The sequence below is a fragment of the Lissotriton vulgaris genome, chromosome 9 (genome assembly GCF_964263255.1).
Source record: "Lissotriton vulgaris chromosome 9, aLisVul1.2, whole genome shotgun sequence".
NCBI classification, from domain to species: Eukaryota; Metazoa; Chordata; class Amphibia; order Caudata; family Salamandridae; genus Lissotriton; species Lissotriton vulgaris.
This window is the reverse complement of record NC_141697.1, coordinates 1,184,821,381-1,184,847,516: the sequence shown is the minus strand read 5'-3', so window position 1 is coordinate 1,184,847,516 and position 26,136 is coordinate 1,184,821,381. Positions and strand designations below refer to the sequence as shown.

Sequence of the window (26,136 nt, the reverse complement as noted above, 5' to 3'; positions counted from 1 at the left end):
GAGTTCCGAGGCCCGGAAGATGGGAGAGGTAGGGGAATACCCAGACACATCTCCTACATTGCATTACGCCAGCGCTTAGCTCTGAAAGACCTTACGCTCGAGGAACGAACTATACGGCTGTGCTGGAATCGTGCACATGGCCGGAGGGAGCTGAAACTCCCGTATGCTCCAGAGATTCCGTTGGGGATGATCACTGCCTTGCCGCACAGTGGTGACTGGTCGCGCCTAAGGCACTGGGAAGATGCAGGGTTGCAATTAGTGGGAGACCTCTATGAAGATGGGGTGTTACTGCCCTTCCAGGAGATTTTAGACCGCTTTGACGTTCCCAGAGGCGACTTCCTCCTTCACACAGCAGTTATTCGAGCAATTCAGACGCACTGGAAGAGGGGTATGGAGGAACCGCCAACATCACCGGTGTGCCAATATGTTATGATGTCCTCGGGGACGGTCAAGGCGGTCACGTGTTTATATACTAGATTAATCAATGAGGGACTGCCCCCGCTTGACATACTACGGACCCGGTGGGAAGCAGACATAGGGAAGGCTATACCGGAAACGGCGTGGGCACAACTAATGCGTCGTGCCTGGAAGGGCACGCGCCACGGCCGGTTTCAATTGGTTCACTTTTACGTACTTCACAGGGCCTACCCGACTCCGGCGAAAATCCAACAATACTTCGCCTCAGACACGGCGGCTTGCCCCAGATGCCGATCTCCTGCGGCGGACCTTATACATATGCTGTGGTCCTGCCCAGCGCTGTCCACCTACTGGCTCCTGATAGGGGACACCCTCAATGGGGTCACTGGGAGATCCCGGACCTTTGACGCGGCGGTGGGGATCCTACATTGGTTCCCTCATACCACTAAAAACAAGATCTCTAGTAAGTTTATTGACCTAGGGCTCATTCTAGCAAAAAGGGAGATAACCAGGCATTGGAAGGCACGAGTTGGTCCAACAGGCACTAAATGGCACAATGAACTTCTGACGTGGGCTACGGGGGAGAGCACCCTGCGATACCAGCTGGCGAGGCGACAGCAGAATGAGAGGGCGCTAGAAGCTGCACTGGAATGGGAGACTTTAGTGCAGGCCGTGCGAGATTACAGCGCTTCCAGCGATTCCGAGAGTGATACGCAGCACAACCTGAGTCCCATTAGGTGTCCATAACACTGGCTTCCACGCAGTTGATTAAGGTTTCTATCCACAAGCTCTTCTTACACACACACCACACTGATGGCGGGGCTGGCGGGGGGTAGTTGGAGGTAGGGGGGGGCGTAGATCGCTTTCATTTCATTTTACTATCATTCTGAGTCCTTTCACGTTAAGTGGTTAGTCCCCGCTCCTCCGGGGGACGTTGGGTTGGGAGGGTGTTAGGGGGGGTTTTTAGGATGATTTAGAAAAGAAGATGAAGATTGCTCGATTATTTGGATCAACCCCAGCAAACTACCGGATCCCCGTATGCGACCTAATCGCAGACGCCGCCCGACCCTCGGGTTGTGGGCTGAATGGCTGTGTATGGGAAGTACCTCCTAACGGGGGATCTGATGTTTTCCTTTTCCTTTGCAGTTATGTCGCTGATCTATCATGTAACTTTGGCTAATTCCTGCAATAAAAATATATTTAAAAAAATTCTTTTTTTTAAAAATGATGATCTGCTGCAATTGGTTGCTGAAATGGGGACAGAGGGTCTGAAGAGATATCTACTTCTGACCTTAATAGAGTATAATGTAGTGAGGAAAGCACAGGGTGAAGGGACGGAGGTCATTTAATTGTGTTTAAAGAAATGGGAAAACCCTCAACTCCTGAGACAGCGTCTAGCACGGGCCTTTATTATGCCAAGTCGTCCCACCCTCTTTCACTCAAATCTATCCACTGATTAGGGGGATCTTCTAACTTCCACCCTCCTACCCAACCACCACCACCCCTCTCCGTTCCATAAGAAGCTTTCAGTCAGACAGTGGTAGGTCAATATGTGTCCGTTTGGAGCCTACGATTATTTGTCACTCGGTTAGCAGTGTTTTTTTTAGAGACAAATATGTGGTGCGTTCACTGACCTACCGTTTGAATCTGAATTAGCCATAGACTTCAAGTAGGAGCTCTTTACAGTCTGAAGTATATTGGCGTAAAACGAGTTACTTATTATCTACGGACCCAGTGTGCCTTCTATGTTTCTCCCCCACAAGGAATGGTCTGACTGGTCGGAGTGCAAGCCATATTTTGACTGCGAGCCTATTTTCTGCTCTGCTGAGCCCGAGTTCACTGGTAGTTAAAATGATATTCTCACAAACATGGTCTGCATAAAGCTCAAGTCCATGCAACTCTTGCAAACCTTGGAAAACAATTCTACAACTGATGCTCATGTAAAGGGCTCTGTGTCCAACGTTGCTCTTCTCTCTCTCCTTCTCACATAATTCCACTGCACACCACTCCATAGCTCATAGGTAAAAGACATTGCCATTTATAACGCCAAAAGCTCTAACTGAAACAAAGGCAATTGAATTTCCAATGCTTCTTTTTTCCAGTGGCTCTTCATTTGGTTTGCTCATGAAAGCACTGTTTGCCCAACGCTGCTCTTCATTCTCCTTCCTTGTGCCTCACACTGCTCTTTTCCTCTCTCCTTCCCTGTCCCCAACGCTCCTCTTCTCCTCACTCTCCTTCCTTGGGCCTCTTTTCCTTCTACCCCACGCTGTTCTCCTCTCTCCTTCCTTCTGCCTCACGCTGCTTTTTTCCACTCTCCTTCATTGCGCCTCACACTGCTCGTTGCACTCTTTTTCCGTGTGCCTCTCGCCTCTCTTCTCATTTTCCTTCTGTGTGCCTTGCACTGCTTCTCACTCGGTTTCTGTGTGCCTCATCCTGCTAGTCACTCTCCTTACTTGTGGGTCATGCTAATTTTCTCCCTCTCACTCTCCTTCCATGTGCCTCTCGCTGCTTTTCTCCTCATTCTTTCCTTTTGCCTCACGCTGCTCTTCTCGTCAATCTACTTACTTGGGTCTCATCCTGCTTGTCTCACTCTCCTTATGTTTGGGTCACGCTGCTCTTCTCACTCCTTCCTTATGCTTCATGCTTCTCCACAACTAAATTCCAATACAGCTGACATAATTCCACTCCACACCACATACATACACTCCTAACACATAGGTAAAAGACATTGCAAAAATAGGTAAAAGAAATTTCCATGTACAACACCAAAAGCTGTACTCAAATGCAAGACCTATTGCATTTCCAATGCTTGTTTTTCCAGTGGATCTTAATTTGGTTTTCAATGCATATAGAGAAAAAAAAGAAAAACAGTTATACAGCCAATACAAAATGTACATGACAGCAGGGGTGGGTATATCCACGGTACAATCCAGAGAACATCTCAACATGGCAGCTGCAACTAATGGCTCAGTACCTTGACCCATAGGGATCTATCCTCAGCCTCACTCTTTTCAACATGTACATGATACTGCTTGCCAACATCACCCAATCACAAGACATCACCGTCATCCTCTATGCTGATGACCCCAACTCATCCTCTCCCCAAGCAGGATAACCACCCCAATAACAACTTCAACAACTGCATGACCATGGTAGCAGACTATATGCGAACCAACTGCCTGAAATTCAACTCAGACAAGACAGAAGTACTGGTCTTCAGCAACAAGATCTCCCCATGGCATTCCATCTGGTGGTCATCGGAGCGAGGACCAACACCCACAGCCCATGCAAGAATATAGGATCATCCTCTAGCTAACAAGCTCAACATGATGGCTCAAGTCAATACACTGTGCACCTCCTGCTCCCACATCCTACGCATGTGGAGAAAGATCTTCAAATGGTTGCTTGAAACACCAGGCAGACCGCCAAACAAGCACTCCTCAGCAGGCTGGAATAGGGCATCACTATACGCTGGAATCTCCAAACAAATCCGACACAGACCTTCCAGAAAGCAGCCGTAAGTCTCATACTCCACCTCCCCCGCCGCACCAACATTGCACTGCACCTCAGGAATCATTACTGGATCCCCTTTCACAAGCGCAGCCAATTCAAACTACCCACATTCGCACATACAAAGCCCTACACAACGCAGGACCAGAATACCTGAACAGCAGCATACACTTTCCCCAACCCACAAGACACCTTTGCTCTGCCTCATTCTCACACACGTCCTGCAACTGCGAAACCAAAACTGGAAATCGCTCAGTCTCCTACATCGCACAAAAGAGGTGGAACAACCTCCCTCAACACATAAGGAGGCTCCTCATTTACGGAGTTCCGCAAAAAGCTGAAGACCTAGCTCTTCATACAAGTAGCTTAGGACCCCACACCTTGCCCAGGAGCCTGGATACCCTTTCGGTGATTATTGTGCTATGCAAACCAATATAACAACCTTGTTAACATGAAAAACAAATCCCTTCCATGGGAATGGTCTGGGCAGCAGGTTAAGTCTGATCAGCGGCAAAATAATGAGCGATATAAACTTGAAAAAAAAAACAAAACTTGTAAAACACCATGCAGACCTAGAAAAGCAGGTGGAAGAGCTCAACCATACCAATTAACCATACCAATAATGCAAATTATAAAAGACCTCAGCACTTTTCTACAGGCCAAACGTAACATTAATCAACTCCTCACCGACAAAACAAAATGTGGATTGATCTCAAACAATGCTATTATCAGGTTGGAGGAAAAAGTTGGGTGTGCACTCATTGCAAATACGAAGGCAGGAAGCACAGACTTCCATACTAGCAATACGGAACACATAAGGGGAATATATTCCCACTCCACAAGAAATATTGGAAGTATCATATTATAAAACTCTACACAGCTGCTAGACCTCACACTACAATGGATGAGAAAGCCTATTCTTCCAATCTCGGTATCGCACAATTAACACTAGATCTGAAAATCTCCCTACAACATGACATAACAGAGGATGAAATAGCAAAAGTGGTTGGACAAGGTACCAGGAATTGATGAATAACTTTTAGAATACTGCAAGCTCAATAAGCAGACCCTTAAACTCTTTTTATGCTAACTATTTAAAGAAATAGAAAATAGGAGCCAACCCCAGCAAGAAACATATTCCCATAATTGTACACATACTAAAACCCAGATAAGGACCTTTTAGAATAGGTCAACTGCAGGCCAATATTCTTAATGCAGGCAATAAAATAAACTGGCAACGGTATTAGTCAATAGACTAGGATGTATTAATAGGCAGGATTTGTGCCACATCGCACTTCTGCATCTCACATGTCATGCGGCACGTGAAAAATGATAGACCATAAGGTGGCTTTCTCGCTAGACATGGAGAAAGCCCTCTGTAGGGTGCTCACTGAAGAGATTCGGACTGGAAGATTCATTGCTTACCATAATAAGATGACTTTACTCCATCCAACAGCAGCAGTTGGTTGCAATGGTCATATCTACCCAGAATTGGAGATAAACTGGAGAAAAGACAAGGTTGCCCTTGGTCTCAGGTACTGTTTATATGGACACAAAGCCCTTATCTACAGCAATCCGGAAGCACAAGGACATCAAGAGTATAATAAATGTGCTAGATAGGGGGGTTGGGGTGACAACACAGAGTCCTCCTATATGCAGATGAAGCATTGGTCAAGCTATCCGAGTCAGCCAAATCAATAGATAATTTCACACACACGATAACCCAGATCTTAATATTCTCAGAGTACAAAATAATCAGGGGAAAAGTGTGAAGCACTGTTGTGGACCAGGCACCACAGTGGCATTTTCAGGAGGCCAAACTTTTAGAAGGCAGGCGTCAAACGTAATTAATATATTTGAGGATTAACATCAACACCGGTCTCGATCATATTGTGGAGGATAAAATGGAGTCCATAACTCTCAAAATAAAGTCATATTTGATGCCTTGATCCTTCCTTAGCAGCATCCTTCCCCACATGGATAGGTTACGGAAAAGGAATGTGATGCCTCTTTAGAATTACTGATTTTCTGTTTTGCCACCAAGAGTACCCAAATGATTGATTAACATGGCAACCACACTAATTAAGACATTCATCTGGGAAGGGAGGAAACCAAGACTGAAAATGGGGAAACTGCACGTTGCCACGGAATATGGGGGATTAAGATTACCTGATGTAGATATATGCTGGTTGGCAATACAATCTGCACAAATAAGATACATTCTACCTGACACCCTGGATACTTCGGAAAGGGTACACATGGAGCAAGCCTTCATTAGTAACAGGGGACCGCTTCACTTATTGTACACAAGGGGTATGAAAAACCTAATCTCAACGAATCTCATACCCCCACACATTAGCATGGAACTGAGCGGATTTCCTCATGGAGGCAGACTGTAGGTTACACAAGAAAGACTGCACCTATTTGATGCAGTAGTAGCATTCAAATAGGAGGCAAGTAACAATAACAGTAGCATTCAAACTGGAGTTTTGTAACCTTCCTGGGACAGTTTTATATCAAAACAGATACACAATAGTACAACTATTCACCACAGAGAGTAGACTAAAAATGTTTGCAGTAGCCCATTCAGCTTCCTAACAACCATGTTTTGGGAATATATATATATATATATATATATATATATATATATATATATATATATATATATATATATATATATAAAACAAGGGAGCATTCTATGGTCAGTATAATGATTAGTCATTAATGGGGTTTTGTCAACCCCACCAGCCCCCATTTTAAACTCTTTGAAAGAATGGTGCTTACAACGGCTTCTGTTAGATTATACTCGCGAGGACCAATCGTGATAAATCTTCACAGGAAGCACGCTTGAAATTCAGCTATTATAAAATCCTGCATAAATTGCATTGGTCCCCCAAAGAAGCTTAGAACCAGGGGTATATTAAAGGGGGCCACATGTTGGAAATGCAATGTCCCTGATAGCAACACATTACACTGGTTATGGGAATGCCCACCAGCACTTGAGCGGTTCTGAAAAGAAGTCTGGGAGACCCTGAAAACTCAAGGAGGGATATCAGGCCAACTAAAACACTGAGCTGCTCTCCTGCATAACCACAGGGACTACCCTGGGATCACACACCCAAAACTCAGACAGTTTGCTTACAGCTCTGGCAATCACTAAGCTCTCCATACTCTGAGGCGTGGCCAAGGAAGACTGCTAACAGGAGTGAGCTTCATTGCCCCATCAAAGTAATCCTCCATTATTCCTGCTCGGATCGGGCTGACGGGAGCCCAAAGCCTGATCCTGCGAGTGCAGGGGTGTGCTGAAGGGGAGAGGGGGGGGGGGGGCGATTTGTTCGGCCAGACCTATCTTCTGCCACCATTGGTGGCTACTGATTGTTGGGCTTACAAGTGAGATCTGAAGTGCAGTTGGCAGCCTGCACTCAGACTGCAGCAGCAGGGTCTGTCAGACCCCGGGTGCTTGCTGCAGGTGCCTTGCAGTATTGAGGGGGCGCAGTCGACAGCCTACTATGCTCCATGCAGACTCCTTGGAGACCCTACAGCTCCAGGATCCACGGAGCGCAAAAGAACGGAGCGGCCTACATGGCTCAGCCTGGCTCGGGCCTCATCTGTTGCCCTAGTGCCACCTGTGACTGTACCGGAACCTGGGCTCAATCAGGGGCTTATTTACTGTGTGGTGACCTTCTCTACACCAAACTGCTGAGACAGGCCCAGCAATTTGCAGGTGTCAGTGGCTGTCTATCTGTGGGGCCTGAAACTCTGCTTGCGGCCTGACTGCGGTTGATGCACCCCCGCCCCCCCCCCTCCCCCAGGATGCTTCGTAGCAGTGCTGTGCAGCATTGAGGGGCTCAGCCGATGGTCCCACCTGCTCCTGCAGTTTCTCTAGGGGCCCTGTGCTGCCAGACTCCTAGCCTGGCAGGCTCCTGGACCTGCTAGGCTTGTGAGTAGTGTGCAGCCTACGGGGCTGTGCCCAGCTGGGTTGGGTTGGGTTGGGCTGGTCATTGGGGTGCCTGTAGAAGCCGGTAGGCACACTGTCATGTGAGGACTGCAGCGGAGTCAGGTTCAGTCGCAGCGGGCTGAGGTAGTGTACAGTTGGCTCTTCTGCCCTGGATCACTGGTGGTTGCCCGGGGGGGGGGGGGCAAATCACTTGCTGCCAGTGTGAGCACGACCTCCTCTGCACCAGATGACTTAGAAAAGCTTTGTTGATTCTACAGTAATACCCAAAGAAGCCCTGTGAAGAATGGCTGTGCGGAGAGCGAAAAGCTGGTAGGTTTTTCTTCCTGGGCAACAGGTGCAGGCTCCTCTCCTACGAACTGACTACTACGTGTGGAGGTAGCGGTGGGCTTGCTTGGTTTGACCTGGCCCCCGGTAACCGCTCCTGTGCGTGCGGCTCGGCAACAGAGGGCTTGAATATTCACAGGATCCACTAGCCTTGGAGAGTGTGAGTGCAAGTTTCTCACTCCCTCAGCTGCATTCTCCAATTACTCTAAATAGACAGAGGGGTACTTATTTGGATAGCGCCTGGGGTTCCTTTTGAACATACAGAGGCCAACGTTGAGGAATGCTTTCTATTGCTCCAGGGGAGACTGGAAGCGATTGACCTAGCCATTATGAACTCCTACGCACCTAATACGATTACACACAATTTCCCCCAAGATCCAGGAGGTCTCAACGCTGGCTGTAGAGGTGAGTCAGTCGTCTAAAAGGGCGATTTTCACTGAGTCTTGAATGGTACTCTGGACAGACACTCACCTCAACTAATCTCAATACCCAGGATAATGCTCTCCCTCCAGAAGGAGGGGGTCATTTTGGGGCTTTGGAATATTTGGAGGGGCACTCATCCCAATGTGAAGGAATTCACTTATTATTTCCCCACTCAAAACAAACACAGTAGATTAAACCGCATATTTATCGCTCTTGTACTATTTAGAGGGGAGGGAGCACTCTATGGCTCACCTAACTCAGTATCTGTCTGACCAAGGGAATACACCCCTCTCATTCCTGGGAAGGAGACTGCCCCCCCCCACCAGGATGTGAAGGGGCGGGAGACTGTTGCAGAGGCCCTTTCAGACTACTTTGAATTAAATTTGTACTCCACAATACAGAGCGACCAAATGAGAGGGTAAGAACGACAGGGATTCAGGGGGAGTTGTGTGGGGCTTTCTTACTGGGTGAGGAGGACACTCCAATCAGAGCTCCTGTGGGGGGTGGGGGGGGGGGGGGGGGGGGACTGAACTGGCACATATGCCACAGCAGGCACAGGTAGACGCCTTGGGACCCGAGTGGAGGGGAGGGACCGGTAGGCAAAATACACTCTTAGATCATACCGCCATCTACTTCACAGAGAGGACAACACTTCAGGCCACCTTTCGGCCTGGATCCTTAGAACGGAGACTCCTCACATCACCGGTGCTCCACCTCCGGGACTTGGCAGATAAGAGATTTGCGTACTCCGAGGGGCATTGTCGAGACCCGTAGGACTTTCCTGGAGGGCGTTTACTGCAGCCCCCATTCGCCGTCCCTCGGAACGCGTTAATGTCTTTCTGAATCTCATACCCCTGCCTAGTTTGGATGGTGAGGCAGTCATGGACCTAAATGCTGATCTCACCTTGGAAGTGATTCATGAAGCGCTCCGGCGCCTACCCCGTGGCAATTCACTGGGTGTTAATGGCCTACCAGCAGTTTTACCAGGATATTTCTTCTTCCCTCACTCAACACCTACTGTAAGTGTACCTGGAGTGCATAGCATTGGGGTCCTTTCTGAATCTATGCAGGAGTGTTATATCACCATGATACTCAAACCAGGGCCAGACGGCTCGGGTCTCTCCTTCTACAGACCTCTGCCCATGATTAACAAGGACACCAACATTTTTCATTCCAGGCCGCAATACAACTATGAATTTAAGGTGGCTGACCACCAAAGTCTTACACGAGGTGAAAATAGGAGAACAAACTTGTCATTGTTTCCATAGAGATCGCAAATACCTTCAACACAGTGGAATGACCACACCTGATGCAACTCCTGAACGCTATGGGGATTGGTCCCCGATTCTGCTCCTGGGCTTAGTTGTATACGAGGTCCATCGCAAAGGTGGGTAAATTATGTTCAGGGACCTGGCCTATCAGAAGGGGTACAAGACCAGGTCGCCCCCTGTCCCAGCTTAAATTTGCTCTGCCCATGGAGCTGATGGCCATCTGAGTTCGGAAGGAGATGGCTCCCTTGGGCTGGGAAACCGACAGCTTTCGCTATCTGGGCAGGATAGTGGCACACACTTCCTAGAAACTGTTATACTAGATCATAAGAATTCTCGGGGGCCTCTGGCCCGCCATTCAACTTTTGAATACCCACCCACTCTTCATTACGGGACGTGTAGCCATTTCTAAAATGCTCCTGCTACCAAGCTGCCTCTACTGCGTCCAACATTCATTCAACAGTTTCCCTCAACCATTTTCTGGCAGCTGAACACGGATTTGCTCTCTGGTTTGGACAAAGGGCCGCTCTCTGATTGCTGGACCCATCCTGTGCCAACCCCTGGAGGAGGATGAGTGGGGGTGTTGGTGGGGTATGTGGTACCCAACTTGGAATGATAATATTTGGCCTCACAGATTCAGCATGCGATGTACTGGCTAGAGGATGGTGATACTTGGGAGAAGAAATTGCAGCAGGGTGACTTGTATGCTCACTCACTGCCTCAGCCCTGATGCTGTGCGGTACAGAGGATGGTCCAATACCATTTTTGGTGCACCACACTAACAGCTGCGGGATCACACAATTAAATTGGTGTTAATGAGGTCCCCTTTAGCCAGGGAATTAGATTGTTGGGATCGGCCAGTGTTCCAGGCATTCGTCAATTCAGTGGACATGACTCAATGGTGAGATGGCAGCTGCGATACCATAGGGGATCTCTTCCCAATGAGAAATTAATCTGAGGCAGCCCAAGATGCCTTTACTGTAGGTCTTGGGCACTTCCTTCAACACACCAGCCTTTCGGCGATTACTTGGACTATTTGGACTTCCTTCCCAGAAGATCCTCCCAAGTCTTTAAACTCAGAAATGTAAGTTTCAACCATCTACCACTGCACCAGATTAGTATAATGCTCCCATTCGGCCACCGAAAGGTACGTGTGTGGGAGGTACTGATCTTGGCAGGAGCAAACCCAGCCATTGAAAAAAGGTTGGGCTCCACCAATCGTTCTAATGACAGCCAGCACAGGTTAGGAGTGATTTTGTTAATAGAGCGAACAGCCAGTGTACATGCTCAGTGTATTAAGGTGAAGGATGATTTAGTAATTTCCGAGTAATAACTGTTCTGCATGTTTTTAGAACAGATGACCGTGAAAAAGAAAGATCCAATAACAGAGTTATGGCTGTTCTGTGTGCATTTAGTGCACGCTAGGCCAAACACATCTCTCAACTATACAGGTGTTAAAGAGAAGACCTAAAAACTGTACAATTCAATATTGCTACAAACAGATGAGGAAATCCTACTGCCAGACAACCAGCACATATTGCTCAGGTTCAAGGACAAGATGTTTTCTTGTTTATTTTATGCACAGGTCAAGGAGCCAGCACAAACCTTTTGCTACATTTTACAATACAACATAATGGAGCTGTGAAAGAGGCTTCCCTGCCAATAAGGCAAAGTTTGTCCCACGAGTATATGTTATTAAAACTTGTATATAATAACATAAAGCCTATATTAGAGAGCACTATTGAAATGTAGCAAGCTGGGGGCTCCGCTTGAATTACTGACTGCAGTTTAAGTAAAAAAACGTGTACATAGATTAGCAAAATGTAACATGAGACTATGTAAATGTTCTCAGATGATGTGCAAATAAATGCAAAAGTACAAACTGCAAGATTGAAGACTTGGTTTCAAAATATAACAAAAAAATGTAACTTAGAAAATACTTTTTTGCTATACTACTGTGCAGCTTAGTTTACGAATAGAGGTCTCAAAGAAATGTTATTTACATTTCTTTGAGACATCAATAAGTACACAGTGTTTGTTGCACACCAATAATAATACAAAAGTAATAATGGAGAATCAGTGTAAAACCATTATGAAGAATATGAAAATGAATTCGAAGCATAAGAAAGTTATAAAGTGCGCCTGCAACTATAGGTTACTGCATAGGTGCAATTTAGGACTTTCAGAATTCTTACGTAGGCATGGAAACCATTTAGCTAGAAACCTTTACATTGTCTTTTTTGCTTTTGCAGATATAAACTCATATTTTCTCATGCAAAAATCTGCTCAGAAATTGCAAACTCACTTTCCATACACTTCCTTTTTTCCCCACCCTGCAAAAAGTTTTACTATGAAAGGCAACTCATCTCTGTGGGGCCTGGGTGGGGTGGCACTTTCCCATGTACCTCATTTTCACTGAACAAACAGCTTGTGCTTAGGCAAGGAGTGTTGATTCTAATTCAACATGAAAGGAACAGAAGGGGGGGGGGGATAGGATACAAGAGTCTAAACACAAGCAGACTGCACTTTGGGCTTCATTGTGGTCTTATGGAAGACCATTCCTAAGATGATGCCCACAGGAAGGATGCTTTTGTTGCCGTTTTCAAAGTACAGGCCAGTGACTGTCACAATGGGAAAGAAAAAAATGTAATACATGCTTTGTATGCCCCTCCAGGTAACAGAACAGACCTCACATTACCTGGGACATAGCTAGGCCTCTGCACACATACTAGATAAGCATTACACTAGGGCCAAACAAAAGATCAGGATACCAGTTGCATATGGAGGGACATTTCTCGCCGCAACAAAATGATTGGCAAATAAGGTTTACACTGGGTAAAGTATACGGTTTAAAGGAGAGGTAGGATGGGATATCTTGTGAAGCAGTAGGTGATGTGAAGGAGGTGGAGGGTTTCAATGTTGATCAAATTGTTTTTTGCTGTCCTCTCAATTTAATGGGGAATACAGTGAGGCGCAAGTGGCTCTTCAAAGTGTTTTGACAGCTTGGAAGAGAGATTTACTTTTGTTCTTGCCTTCAGCAAGGTGAGGTGGCAGTTTGGACGGAACATTTTCTAGGAGTGTTCTTTTTGGATGGCCCATGAGTTCTCTGGAGATTGGGAAGCGAATTGCATCTAATCACGTACAATGGTTGTCCTGAAGCATTTAGGTATTGGGAGTACCTGCGAGCCTGAGATTCAGGGCTCACCTTGTTTCGAAGGGCTGCATGCATAGCGGAAAAATACTTCAGAGAGGACTTAGCGTGTTGAGGAGTGTGTCTGCATTACTGGTGAAGTTGAAGAGATCCGGGCCAAGAAAGGAAGTTGCATAAGGGGTAGATGGTTACATACATACATACACACACATACATATGCACACACACACACACACACACACACACATACATATGCACACACACACACACACAAACATACACACAGCTTGAGAAATATAAATCTCAAATTTTTATAAGATGAATTGTCGTCATTAATAGTGTTTTTCTCATATAAACTATGAAGAAATCGTGCCACACAAAGAACTATTAACACAATTCGCTTGGATTTGTCTCACAAATAAGGCACAATATGCATTCATACATGCGTATAAAATTATGCAGAATTTTTCTCACTTACCTTTCTGCTTTTTCAAGGTTGTGAATTTATTCTGTTCGTATGTATGTGGATAGCCAAAGTATACTTCCTCAGTTTCGTCGGCAGAGCTGTAGAGTTCATTATCAGATAATGGTGGGGCTGTCAGCCTTCCTGTATCAGAGAGGACCTCCCCAAACTCCAAGTGTTTGATACCTTCAGTATCCCTCCTGCGTTCCCATTTGGAGGCCTCTGCTAAGACAGCATCAAAGATTTCTCCGAAGTCTAAATTTGTCTCGCCATCGTGAGTCCCATCGTTTGAGAGCCCAGACTCAGACCTCCTACCCCTTTTCCGTGGCTTCCCAACTCCTTCTTGATCTTTTGCACTGAACCTTGGTTTCTTCTTCACACGGATTTCTCCATTTGGAAGGACTTCCACTTCCGGTTCTTTTTTCTTTCTTCCTCTTCGCTTCAGTAATGGCTCCGAAGTACTGTCTCCAGGACCAGTTTCTTGCTCTGTGACCACCAGGCCCTGTTCAACATTTCTACTTTGCTGAAACAAGCCCAGAAGATCCGCCTCTGTGCTAAGGTCTACGTCCTCAACAGTAGGATGCAACAACCCAGGGCTACCTTGTACTCCCACATTGAAGTGTGGCTCGGAATCCTCGTGTAACAATGCACCAAGGTCCTCATCAGTTCCACTTTTTAGTTTTTGCTCTTGGACTAAATGAATCTCCCGCTGCCTTGGACTGGACTTTATTTGGGACCCCTTTTTCATGACCTCTTTTGTGCTGGCCTCTAACAAGATGCCTTCTTCCATGCTTATGCCTGTGCTACCTGCTGTGTGGGGCAGCACACTGGAAAAATCAGGACCCAGAACTTCTTCAATTTCAAAACTGGAGTGTGAATCATCCTGCACCAAAGCATCAGTATGTCCTCCACTTTCCATTGCAAATAAACGGTCAAGCTCACTGTCTTCAACACCAGTTTCAGCATTTTGCATCAAAGTCATCTTTCCAACAGACCCTTTTTGACTTGATTTCAAAAAGCAGACCTCCTCTGTGCTCATGTTCACATTTTCCAAAGTATCGGATACATCAGGAAAGGCACTACAGGAGCTTTCTGCCAGATCAATGCCACAGAGGGACTCTGAATCACCCAACACTGAAGACGATGCTTCTTCACCCAATTCAATTTCATGAGGGCGACTTGAAAGAGTCTCTTCTGGCCCGATGCGTGTCTTCTTAAGTAGTGGTTTCTTTTTGGCCATCTCTTTTTTACCAGCTGCAAATAAGCACAAGCGCCCACCATCTGTGCTTATAGCCATGGCATCAGAAGTGGGTTGTGGGGTAGCAGGGAAATCTGAACACAGATTCTCAGGTAGTTCTACACTATAGCGGAACACAGAATCATTTTGGGCCAAGTAACATGCATCATCAACTCTTTCACTTTTCATTTGAAGCACACGTTCAGAATCCTTCTCCAGACCCGTTCTGGGCTTTTGTGATAGAGTCATCTTCTTCACTGCCCTTTTTTCAGCAGGTTTGAACAAACAGCCCTCTTGTTTCTTCACCTGTGTGTGCTCAGCAGATACATTAGAGATTGGTTTGTACAAGCCTTTTGGAAGCCCAACTCTGCCCTGAGACATAGAATCCTCTACCACCGAAGATGTATTTTCACCTTTGCCGCTCTCTAGTTCAAGCACTTGATCAGAATGGTTTTTAGTCGGCCTTTTACGAAACTTGCTTACTGCAGGTGCTTGCTTACCTTGCCCTTTACTTCCCATTTTCATCAAATTCTCTTCATCTGTGTTAGTGTTAAAGTGTACTACATGATGTGGAGGCAGACGCTGAAAAGCATCAGTTGTACTTTCTGGCATTAGATCTCCAAAATGATGCTGAATACTGTCCTTGCCCAATGTTGCAGCTCCACTTACTTTGTCACGGATAGGGTCTGAATTCTTCTCTGGCATTTTACGAGGGTTTTTCATTACAGCTACCTTTTTAACCACCCCCTTGGCATCAATCATTTGGGCCTCAGATATTGTAGGTAGGGGGTCCACCTTGGGCGGAAGAGGAAAAGCACTCAAGTTCTCTAAAAATGTATTACCGCATTGAGATTGGGGCACCCCCTGCGACAAAGAGACATCTTCAGTGGAACCATACTTCGTATTATTCTTTGTTGGCCTCTTACGAGCATTTTTGATTATAGGGACAGACTGCCCTGTCCGTTGTTCACTCAAATTGGACATGCAGGTAATTCCAGTCTTTGTGCTTAATTGTTCTCTAGCATCTGCTTGTACTGCAGATAAAGAGTGACACTGGTTTTCTGAAGGTTGAGGGTTGCAGTGGGACCTCAAATCGCCCGGCAACTTAGAAGTGTTTTCAACAGATGCACTTTTATATTCAAGCACATGATCTGATTTATTTGCAGACCTTCTGTGTGCATTTTTTACTGAAGTGCTCTTCAGGACCTCCTCTTTTTTGCCATCCTTTAAAATACTGCTCTCCTTGATGCGTCTGTAAAGGTTTTCTGCATGGTGTGGCAGTACATCAGCATTAGTTATGTTATTTCGAGCTTCAACGTTGCAGGAAGACTTGGAGGACTCCTTTTCATTACGGGACAACTCAAAACCCATCCCGCTTTTCATTTCAAGTACATCATCTGAACCACCTTTCTGCAACCTGTTCCTGCCTTTTTTGATTAGTGTCATTTTTTTGATAGCCCCTTTTGAAACAGTATTGACCAAGATGGCCTCTTCTGCACTTTTGTGCAGGCCATCAACAGGATCTGTAGGCACATCAGGGAAAGAGTCGACATTGTATTGCAATGAAGATGCATCATCAGTTGCCTCCCTTCCTACTTCAAGCAGAGTGTCCAAATTGTTTGCTGGGGTATTTTTATCCTTTTTCATAAAAGTTACCTTTTTGACAGGACCCATTGTATCGGTTTTCAACGAATGACCTTCTGTATTAGCATGCAAGCAATGAACAGAATCTGCAGGAAGTGTGCTACACTGGATTTCTGTATGTTCAACACCACATTGAGATTTTGTGTCACTCTGCACCGAAGATGTGCGATCATCAGATTCACTTCCTATATCAAACAAATGATCCACATTATTCTTTGCAGGCCTTTTATGGACTGGATTAACATATATTTTGCCTTTGCCTTTTGTACCAACCACTGGCAAACGGGCCACTTCTATATTTGTGTGCAGTTTTACTGGATTGCTTTGTGGTATTTCGGCAACCGCATCAGACAGCCTTTCTGGCATCTCAATGCTGCCACAGGATTCTGTTAACTCCTGCATTGAAGAATCTTTGCTCACTTTACTTTTTATTTCAAGTGTGCTCTCCAAATTAGTCTTAGCTGGCCTTTTCCTTACTTCCTTGACAGTAGATATTTTTTTTACCTCCCCTTTTGTTTCTGCCTTTGGAAATTGGCCCTCATGCATTTTTTCGCTTAGGTGTTCTACAGCACCAACTGGTACATTATCAAAATTATCGCACATGTTTTCAGACGTCGCTACTGCGCTGGTGGACTCCATAAGATGCACAGACATGGGACCTTCACCAACTTGAACACTCTCTGCATTATCCTTCCAAGGCCTTTTCCGGGCCTTCCTAGCTAAAAAAGTTTTTTGAACATCTTCTCTTTTGCAAATAGATATATGGCCCTCTCTTGTAACTTTCTTAGCCATTTTTGCATTCGCCGATTGAACTTCAAGCAAAGTATTACTCTGGTTATCTGGCATCTCATCGCTGCAGCCGGGTAGCATATCCTCCTGTGCAGAAGGAGCAACTGTACCAGGTCCAGATTTAATTTCATGTGTATGGTCAAAAAGGTTTCTCTCTGGCCTTTTCTGAGCCTTCTTGACTACCTCCTTTATACTTGCCTTTAACATACGTCCTTCTCGTGTGCGCATGTCAATGTTTTCAATAGTAAATGGGGTCTCACTGGAGTAAGGAGTGGACAGGCTTTCTGGCAGTTCTTGATGGCAGTGGGACTGGTCATCCTCCTGCACCAAACACTGGTTATCGCTCATTTTATTCTCTACGTCCAAGAAGTGGTTAGAATTGTCTGGCCTACCCATTGGCTTCCTGAACGAAGTTCTCTTTTTGACTGGCCCTTTTTTAATTGCCTTGAAGAAGCGGCCACCTTTCGGGACTTGATCGGTGGTATCTGCGGATTCATCAGCGAAAGCCATACTGGAGTTTTCTGGCAGCCCAACACTGTAGCCAGACTCGCAATCCTCCTGCGTGGAAGAGGAGGCATCCTCGCCTCTGGAGCTTTTTATTTCAAACATGTGGTCAGATCTATTGTTTTCAGGCTTTGTCCCAGGCTTCTTGATCAAAGTAATCTTTTCAACTGCCTCCCTCAGAATCACCTTTCTTAAGAGGTTTTCCTTTGAATTAGTGTTCAGGTTGTCCGCCACCTGTGCAGGGCGCACATGGACAAGATCATTAAACAAGGTTTCTGGCACCTCAACACTGTGAAGATACTTGGAATTGTCCTGCAGCGATAGGCAGGGTGGCTCTTCGCTGGCTTCACTTCTCATTCCCGGTGTGGGATCTCTGCTTTATAGGTGCAGCTTAGCCCAATTGCCGGCATCACAGTTTTTCATGCTCTAGATGGCACAGCTGGAAGCAGGAAAAGTGAAGTCCAGATCCTCCAATTACACATAGCCTTCCTGGAATTAGGATACCAGATTAGGACATGTCCGGATCCGATCTCAATTCTTTGAGAGCTAGAGGAACAGAAAGAAAAAGTGGTTTTACATCAAAACGCAGACCTACACTATTTTCAAACACTTCAATACAAAAAACTGCATTTGCAGTTAAAAATATTTTTAGGAGACTTCAATAAACAGAAAACTGGAAGAAAAAAAAATTCTTTGAAAAATACTCCAAACAATAAGGTTATACAAGTAATTCTTCTACAAAAACATACTTCATTAAAATTCAGTCGAAAACGTTGCAGACACACTGTTACAGCAGTAACAGGAAAAGATCACGTGACCCTTGGAAATCTGGCATCCCAGATTACAGGTTTGACGAAACTCACCTGCAAGAGGAGGAAAAGGAGGCAGGAGGCAAACTTGTAAAATAAATAGTGTGGAAAAGTTAGGGGCATGAGCATTTCTTTGAAGGAGCTTATAACTATACCCCGGATATTCACCTCTGGACACTAAGTCTGAATTTGGCAATAGTTATGAAGCATGGGGACCAGACACCGAGCAGAAACTAAAATTGAAGCATACCTAAATGACAGGGCAAAAGAACAAATCAAACAGTAGCATATTTAAAAGCAGGTGGATGACATAAAAACAAGTTTTAAAGAGCTTCATGAAACAGATGTTTAGATGCAGTTTTTATTTCCAACTGCAGATGATTGAAGGCCTTAGCCAGCTACTTGTTATCTCCTGGTTTTTCTTTGCAAGCTGATTAAAAATGTCGAAGAAAAATAAATAAAAAATAAAAAAACACACCCCATACACCAAGATGATGGGTCGTCGTGCAGATCAGAGATGCACAGAAACCTCACGGTAAACCCCTCAAACAATATCACATTGAAACTGCCCCACAAAAAGAATAACACCTTTCTATAACATTATTCTGTTTTATTTTAAAAAATATTCATCTATTTCAATCAGTTGATATCAAATAGCTTTTCAATAAAAACATATACATTGAATTTCATGTGACTCCGACCTTCATCCGATATAGAGGAGTCCCAAGAATAGACGAAGCAGTCTAATTAATCAGGTACATGTCTCAACAACAAAAAATAATAATATACATACATATAACATCCACAAGAAAAAATGACAAAAATATAACAAAAAAAACATATTTATCAAAACAAGAACAATTTAACAAAGACAATACATAAGTTATAAACATCATAAATATAAACACAACTGCGCCGACACACGTTTCGTAATCCCATGTACCATCCTGTCTCAGGGCGTTGATGGTATATGCAATATTCCAAAAAGCCTGATACATTCATTTCAATTGACAAGGAATTTGACAATTATTGTTAATGCTTCGTCAATAGTATTTGTTACATCCAAGTTGCTGAAAGATACAGACTATCCTGGGAATAAAGCGGATCCTTAAAGCCATCTTCCTTGGATTCAATGCTTTACTGCATCATAAAAATAGGACTTGAAATATCTTGGTCAGTTGATATAGAACACAAGAGTCAACAACTGTTCGCACAATCGAGTACTCCGGTTGCGAAAATGAGGAGTACTACAAGCTGCATTAAAAGATATCCATATACGTCCGTAGTAGGGAGTAATAGCAGTTTGATTGCACAGTACAGGTGGACACACCCGTCTCCAGCGATAATTCTATTATACGACTTCAAATGTCTCAATTTAACCCGATCCCGTCCGGACAGTCTAGTCCATGTAGCACTGCAGTGGCTCCTCTACCCCAGTTCGGTTGAAGAGATGTGGTCGGGGAAAAAATCCCTCATCAACCAAAGTCCCGCCATGCGTCTCGAAATACTGGAATTTACGAAGATAGCTTTAAGGATCCGCTTTATTCCCAGGGTAGTCTGTATCTTTCAGCAACTTCAATGTAACAAATACTATTGACAAAGCCTTAACAATAATTGTCAAAATCCTTGTCAATTGAAATGAATGTATTGAAATATTGAATATATCATCAGCGCCCTGAGGAAGGATGGTATATGGGATTCTGAAACGCAAGTCGACGCAATTGTGTTTATATTGTTTATGATGTTTATAACTTCTGTATTGTCTTTGTTAAAATTGTTCTTGTTTTGATAATTATATATTTTGTGTGTTATTTTTTTGTAATTTTTTCTTGTGGATGTTATCTGTATGCATTTTACAATTTTTTCTTGTTGAGACGTGTACCTGGATTAAGTAGACTGCTTAGTCTATTCTTGGGACTCCTCTGTATCAGATGAAGGTTAGAGTCATATGAAATGTAATGTATATGTATTTATTGAAAAGCTATTGGATATCAACTGATTGAAATAGATGAATATTTTTGAAAATAAAACAGAATAATGTTATACAAAAGGTGTTAATTCTTTTTGTGGGGCAGTTCCGATGTGAATATTGTTTAACACCTTGGCTGCTATTGATATTTTCCTCATGTGCTGACATTTTATGAATACCATTGCTCATGACTAGCTCAGCTCGTCATCAGCACAGCTCAACCGTGCCTCATGACGAGCTAAGCTCGTCATGAGCATCGAAGGGGTTAAGAGGTTTACAGTTTTATATTAGATTGTTTTTCTCTGTTTTTTCCCCTTAACATTCGCTTTACAGGGACCCTCTTGTGTATATTTGTCAGAAACCTCATGGTTCCAGAAAAAAAAACAAGCAATTTTCTTTGGTATGGCAACAGCTGTTCACCATGTGGCATATTAGTTTTTAATGTTCGTGTCCACAAATTACAAACACGCTGAGATATTAATCTTTTATTTAGTAAAAAAATACATAGGTAGTAAACAAGTGTGTTGACCTAAGATTAGGATGTGTCACTTTTTTGATTTATTAGATTTAATTACTTTTCCTGGTGGAAGGACGTCTGCACAAAAAGAGTCAAGAATTCAAAGCCTATGAGTGAAAATTCACCACATTAATTGTAAAGATATTACCAATATGGTTTTTCAGTTGGAACTAAGCATATGCTCATTTATGTGGGTATTCTAATGGTTGTGGAAAGTCACCAAACAGGTGGCTAGGTTTGCTAATCGTCAGATCAAGTAGAAGTACGACAGAAGCAGACAGACACAAGATAAGGTCCCGAAAAGCTGTTTTATGCTGTTGCTCATACTATGCTTTACAACAACATATTGTATTTTACAGTTTTTAAGATCACACTCAACAAAAAAAATCACAACAAAAAAAAGGAAGATTGGCAATATCCATGGGATCTGGATCTAATTAAATAGCGCCTGGCTCTATAAACTAGGAGTCTGCATCTGCGATACTACAATGGGTTTTAATATTGGAGAACCAACTGGCTCATCTGTTATTAATGAGGAGCATAGTACATTCTCCTAAGGGTGCTCATTTGGGGTCCCCTGGGGCAAAAACCCTTAGAAAAAGGCCCCTTTCTGAATAATTTAGAACCCCAAATTAAAAGCCAGATCACACAGAAGCGAGACTGTTTCCCCTTGCTTGATTAAGCAGAACATGGCTCCTGATTACATTCACTTGGAAAAGTAAAAGTACTTCAGCCCTAGAACAACAGCTTTTATCTCAAGGTGGTTTTTATGAGCCTATACAGTCCATGGCCGTAGAAGAGAGCATCAATCACTCTAAGGAAATGACACACTCCAGTAGTAGCACTTCTCTCAATTCTTCACCACTCGTTTGTTTGTCCAAAGAGAGCAAGAAAAAGCTGCAGCTCTACACTTGCCTAACACTGCTGTGATAACCACTGACTGAGCCATGTTTCCCGTTGCTATGAAAAGATCATCCTGAAATTTGGATATTCTACATCCAACTGGGGTATTGAAGAATCTAAAGGAGCAAACTCCGAAAAAGATCTTTAAAAAGTGTCCTTAAAAAAGAAGGAAGGATTACATCCAATGTTGTCACGGCTTTATACATCACAGTATGAAACTGTTTAGTTGTCATGATTCTCTGCAGCTTAAGAGTCTGTATGTAAGGTATGTTAATGAAGTTTCAACCAACTGGTGCAGAGGAATGCTTTTATGGCTGGGCATGGAAACGGAGGGGTGCAAAGAGTGTCAGATCATGATGCCTGTCACCTCATTAACAGTCATTTGGCTACATCAGCAAGAAAACCAAATGTAACCAATATTCATTTTAGAAACAGGTCTGCTCAATTTGGTTGGCACACTTGCCTAGCTGCCACTGGTGAAGTACACAAATCCCTTTAAAATACTTTGGGGCAGAGGCTTAAATAGGACTCGGGTTTACTAAGTTGCTGTACACACGGACCATGGCAGTACTAGTAAATGTTTTAAAAAATAAAGACTGAGGAGGAATGAGGATAAATAATAAGGCATCTTAGATGACTTAGTCAAAGGGCAAGTGATAAAGCATGAGGGAAATCTTGAGTTCAAAACCGCCCATCAGGAGGCATCGAAAAAAAGCCCACCTAATGATCCAGCATTGATCAACTGATCAAACTGACATAGATATACCTAGAGGCTTAATAAAAATGAAAATCAATCTCTGTAACCAACAAGGAGTAGATTCATATGTACCAGTACCGGAACTGATGCCAAAATGCAATGTCCTTTTGTAGTTTTCCTTCATCCAGCTATTTAATTTCTGTGGTGCAAAGCAACAAAATCCAAAAATATGCCTGGCACTGTAATCTGCACAAGAGATTTTAAGTATCCTAATCTCTCATTTTGTACGTCGATCTTATTAGGCTGGATGGTGCAGCGCCCTTGAACCCAGTTAACACCAATATGAATGTACTGCAAACCTGAAGAGAGCAAAACAGTCTTCGGTAGAAACATCAGGAATGCGGCCTATCAAACTGTATGGAGAACTTAGATGGACATCCACAATCCACCCCAGAGTGCTTTGCCTTAATGGTGGTGTATGAGGCAGGGGTGCTCCTCCCCAGTATTGTAAACGGCCTTATCAGGTTTGAATTGTTAGTCTCCCATTGCACTGAGCCTGAGGTCCTGCGACTGGGCTCTTTCCAAACAAGTGGTACTTACTAGCGACAAGCACACTGGGTTCACAGACTAGCTCTTGAACACTAAAAAAAAGAAGGGAGATGGCTACTGAACAGTAACGAGAGGCAATGTCAATAAAGTAACATGCACTGATCATGAATCACTCATACCTAGAAGCTATGGGCAACATTCTATTAGAACGTCAATGGTGTCCAAGCTCTATTTGATTACTGCATAGAAGGACAAGTAATCACATGATGCAGATTTCTCATACAAGATACAAAAGTCTTGACAGAATCAAAGAAGCCATCTCACCTGACGGCTTGAAAACAAACGGTCAATGCAAGCAGGGCAATGGAAGTTTTTTTTGTTTTTTCAATCACACACCCAAATACGCCCAGGAATGGGAAAAGAGGAAAATGGGTGCAAAAGAAAGTGAACAAATCAGGCTAAACTCATCCGTATGACCTGCCATAGGCAATGAAGAAAAACTAAACTAAACTGGACTGCCTTTCACTATGATGCATGGGTGAGGATCAAGATAATGTGGGAGGGACGAGGAGGTTTTAGACAAGCTTCTTTCCTACAGTTCAGGCATTCTATTTCAGTTGGCAGAATCACTGAAAATCGGGTGCCTCACTCAAGAAAAGAGCGACTGTTGGCACAGGCATGGACAAATTAATAGTCACTCCTTGTGCCCTACCTTGAGAACTTGAGTCAATGTACAGAGGTGGTGCTTTTCAGGGGTCTTATGAGGAAATAATAAACACCCCTATATGCTTTACTCTAAATAGAATGATCTTTGAATTGACCATGCCTTGTTTTGGAACATATTTTTCCTGCACAAAGGCAAATAGGGTACAATCCATCAACAACTGACATTACATGTAAACTAAGTGATCTCTGGCAGGAGAGGAGGCAATCAGTACACTATATTGGTTTACTAAGTGGCGTTATTTTGCACTAGGTATATTCAAAAGAACTCAAAACCACACTTGATATAATTTGTAAAATGCAACTAATGCCGATAGTCATCTTGGCACTCTAAGAAAAGATTAAATTGCTACAGTAGATGTCTGAAGCAAGTTTAACCAGTGGCCAGGTGCATACCCCTTTTGCGGGAACAGTCAGGTCTTTAAGGTTTTCTGAAAGCAAGTAGGGAGGAAGCAGCTTTTAGTGTCAATGGGAGGCTGTTCCAGACCACAACACTGGCCCAAAAATAGCTCTTCCCAACTCAGTTAGTTCTCCTGAAAGTGGGTATAATCAGGTTCATGGCGGAGCATGACCAGAGCGTCCTTGCAGAGACGTACCATGTAGTGCTTTATAGGCCAAACAAAGCCTTAAACCTACATTGTTGTTTAACAGGCAACCAGTGTAGTATCCTAATGGCTCCTCTTGCCGAATCATTCTGAGTTGGAGTTCACACTCTCCTGCCTGCCACGGACTGCCTCTCCTGATGGCAGACAATGTATAGTCTGGTTTTCTTTTGTTGATTTTCATACCTTTGGAGGGAAGCTGTGTTGTATTGAAGGAACTGGTTCAAACGTGTTTGTATGGTTTGTTCTTCGGAAAGCAGTATTCTTTCAAGCACTGTCAGCAATGCTCCTTAAATTTAAATATTTCCCCCCTTTGCACAAAATGTTGCAGTTCAGTCAGCCCACTCAAACTTTTTTTCTAACTCACTCACCCAGATTATTTCAGAGAACTCCAGAACTTCTCAGCAGTACAGTGTGCAATGGGATGCAGAAAAAGTAATGTTTACCCTGCTTGAAGTCTCTTGCTGTCGCTCTTCTATACCTGTAAAATCTGGTCCCACATGATCTGGCTCCAAGTGTCCCACGCGGTCTTCTGACAGATTTGAAGAGTGAATGGTACTAGCAGTTGTCTCCCAGAGCCAGTTCTCTTTATTCAGACTCACGATAGAGGTATCCCAGAACACCTCTGAAGATTTTTTCCCCTCAAATATACAAATTTTGTCCTCTCAGGAAAGATTTGTACCAGATTAACTAGACGTGTTTGACTGCATGCTGTCGAGTGTAAAATTTATTCTGGGTGTCTTACTTAATTTTTCAGTCATAATGCCATCCCTAGTCTCGTTTGAAAAAAAGCAGTGATTGAGGTCAACAAAGCATGAGTAGTTTGTCTTCCTGCCTTATATTATGCAACCGAATGTGAAATTTGCAAGAGGTTAAAAAGAGCCTCACAAAAACAGAAGGTAAACTATGATGCATGATGAGATACACTGGGGGCAGAAGGGGAGAAGAAGATAAGGCGAGAAATGTCAGGCTGCCAGTCTGCCCACAGCATCTTTACCACCTCCTGAAAAAGGCCACTACACAGGAAGGTCTAGGGAGAGAAGATACAGTGGCAGGGAAAGTACCATTATAATTTCTAATGAGTCACGATACCATGGCCGAAGCCACTGGCATAGAAAGCCTCTGTCGACCTGCTCGCTGGTATAGATGGCTCTGCGGCTACATGCCGATGACACAAAAACAAGATATTTCATCCACATCAGGACATTCAACATCCACATTAGAGAAACATGGATCAATGTCAACGCCCATAAGATGGCGGTGGTCTCAGGATAGAGTAGACATTAAAGGGGCACCGATCACAGTCTACCAGAAATTAGAAGAGGTTTTCTGCACATCACAGATGTAAGATGTGTGATCAATATCTCGTTCAAATGGCCACTTAATCCATTCAACATCCTCATACGCTGGAATGGCTTCTCCACAGATGAACGAACAAACTTCTCCAAAAAATAGACAAAGGGAAGAGACAAGCTCCATTCCTTTGGCTGTTCGAAAACTGCATATTCTCGAACCATTCTACTTTGCTTTTCATACAATTAGGCCAGTGAACCCTATTGAAGTCCCGAGGGCAGACCCATTTGACGCCTCAAGATCTTTCTCTACCTAGATTGAGTGAAAATACAACTTTTATGTTTCCAATACAAAAGTGGAAACAATCACCTTCACCAAGATCTCAA

General features: G+C 43.9%; 1 protein-coding gene across 3 annotated transcripts in view; it reads right to left on the bottom strand.

Annotated features, from left to right (window-relative positions):
* MBD4 (methyl-CpG binding domain 4, DNA glycosylase) overlaps positions 1-26,136 on the bottom strand; it is a 309,739-nt gene that overhangs the window by 225,002 nt on the left and 58,601 nt on the right. For all 3 annotated transcript variants that reach the window (XM_086939240.1, XM_086939238.1, XM_086939239.1), the window contains one exon: positions 13,530-18,234. In XM_086939240.1, the coding sequence (XP_086795366.1) occupies positions 13,530-18,045 (4,516 nt within the window). In that variant the 5' untranslated portion in view covers positions 18,046-18,234. The remainder of the gene's footprint in view (positions 1-13,529; positions 18,235-26,136) is intronic.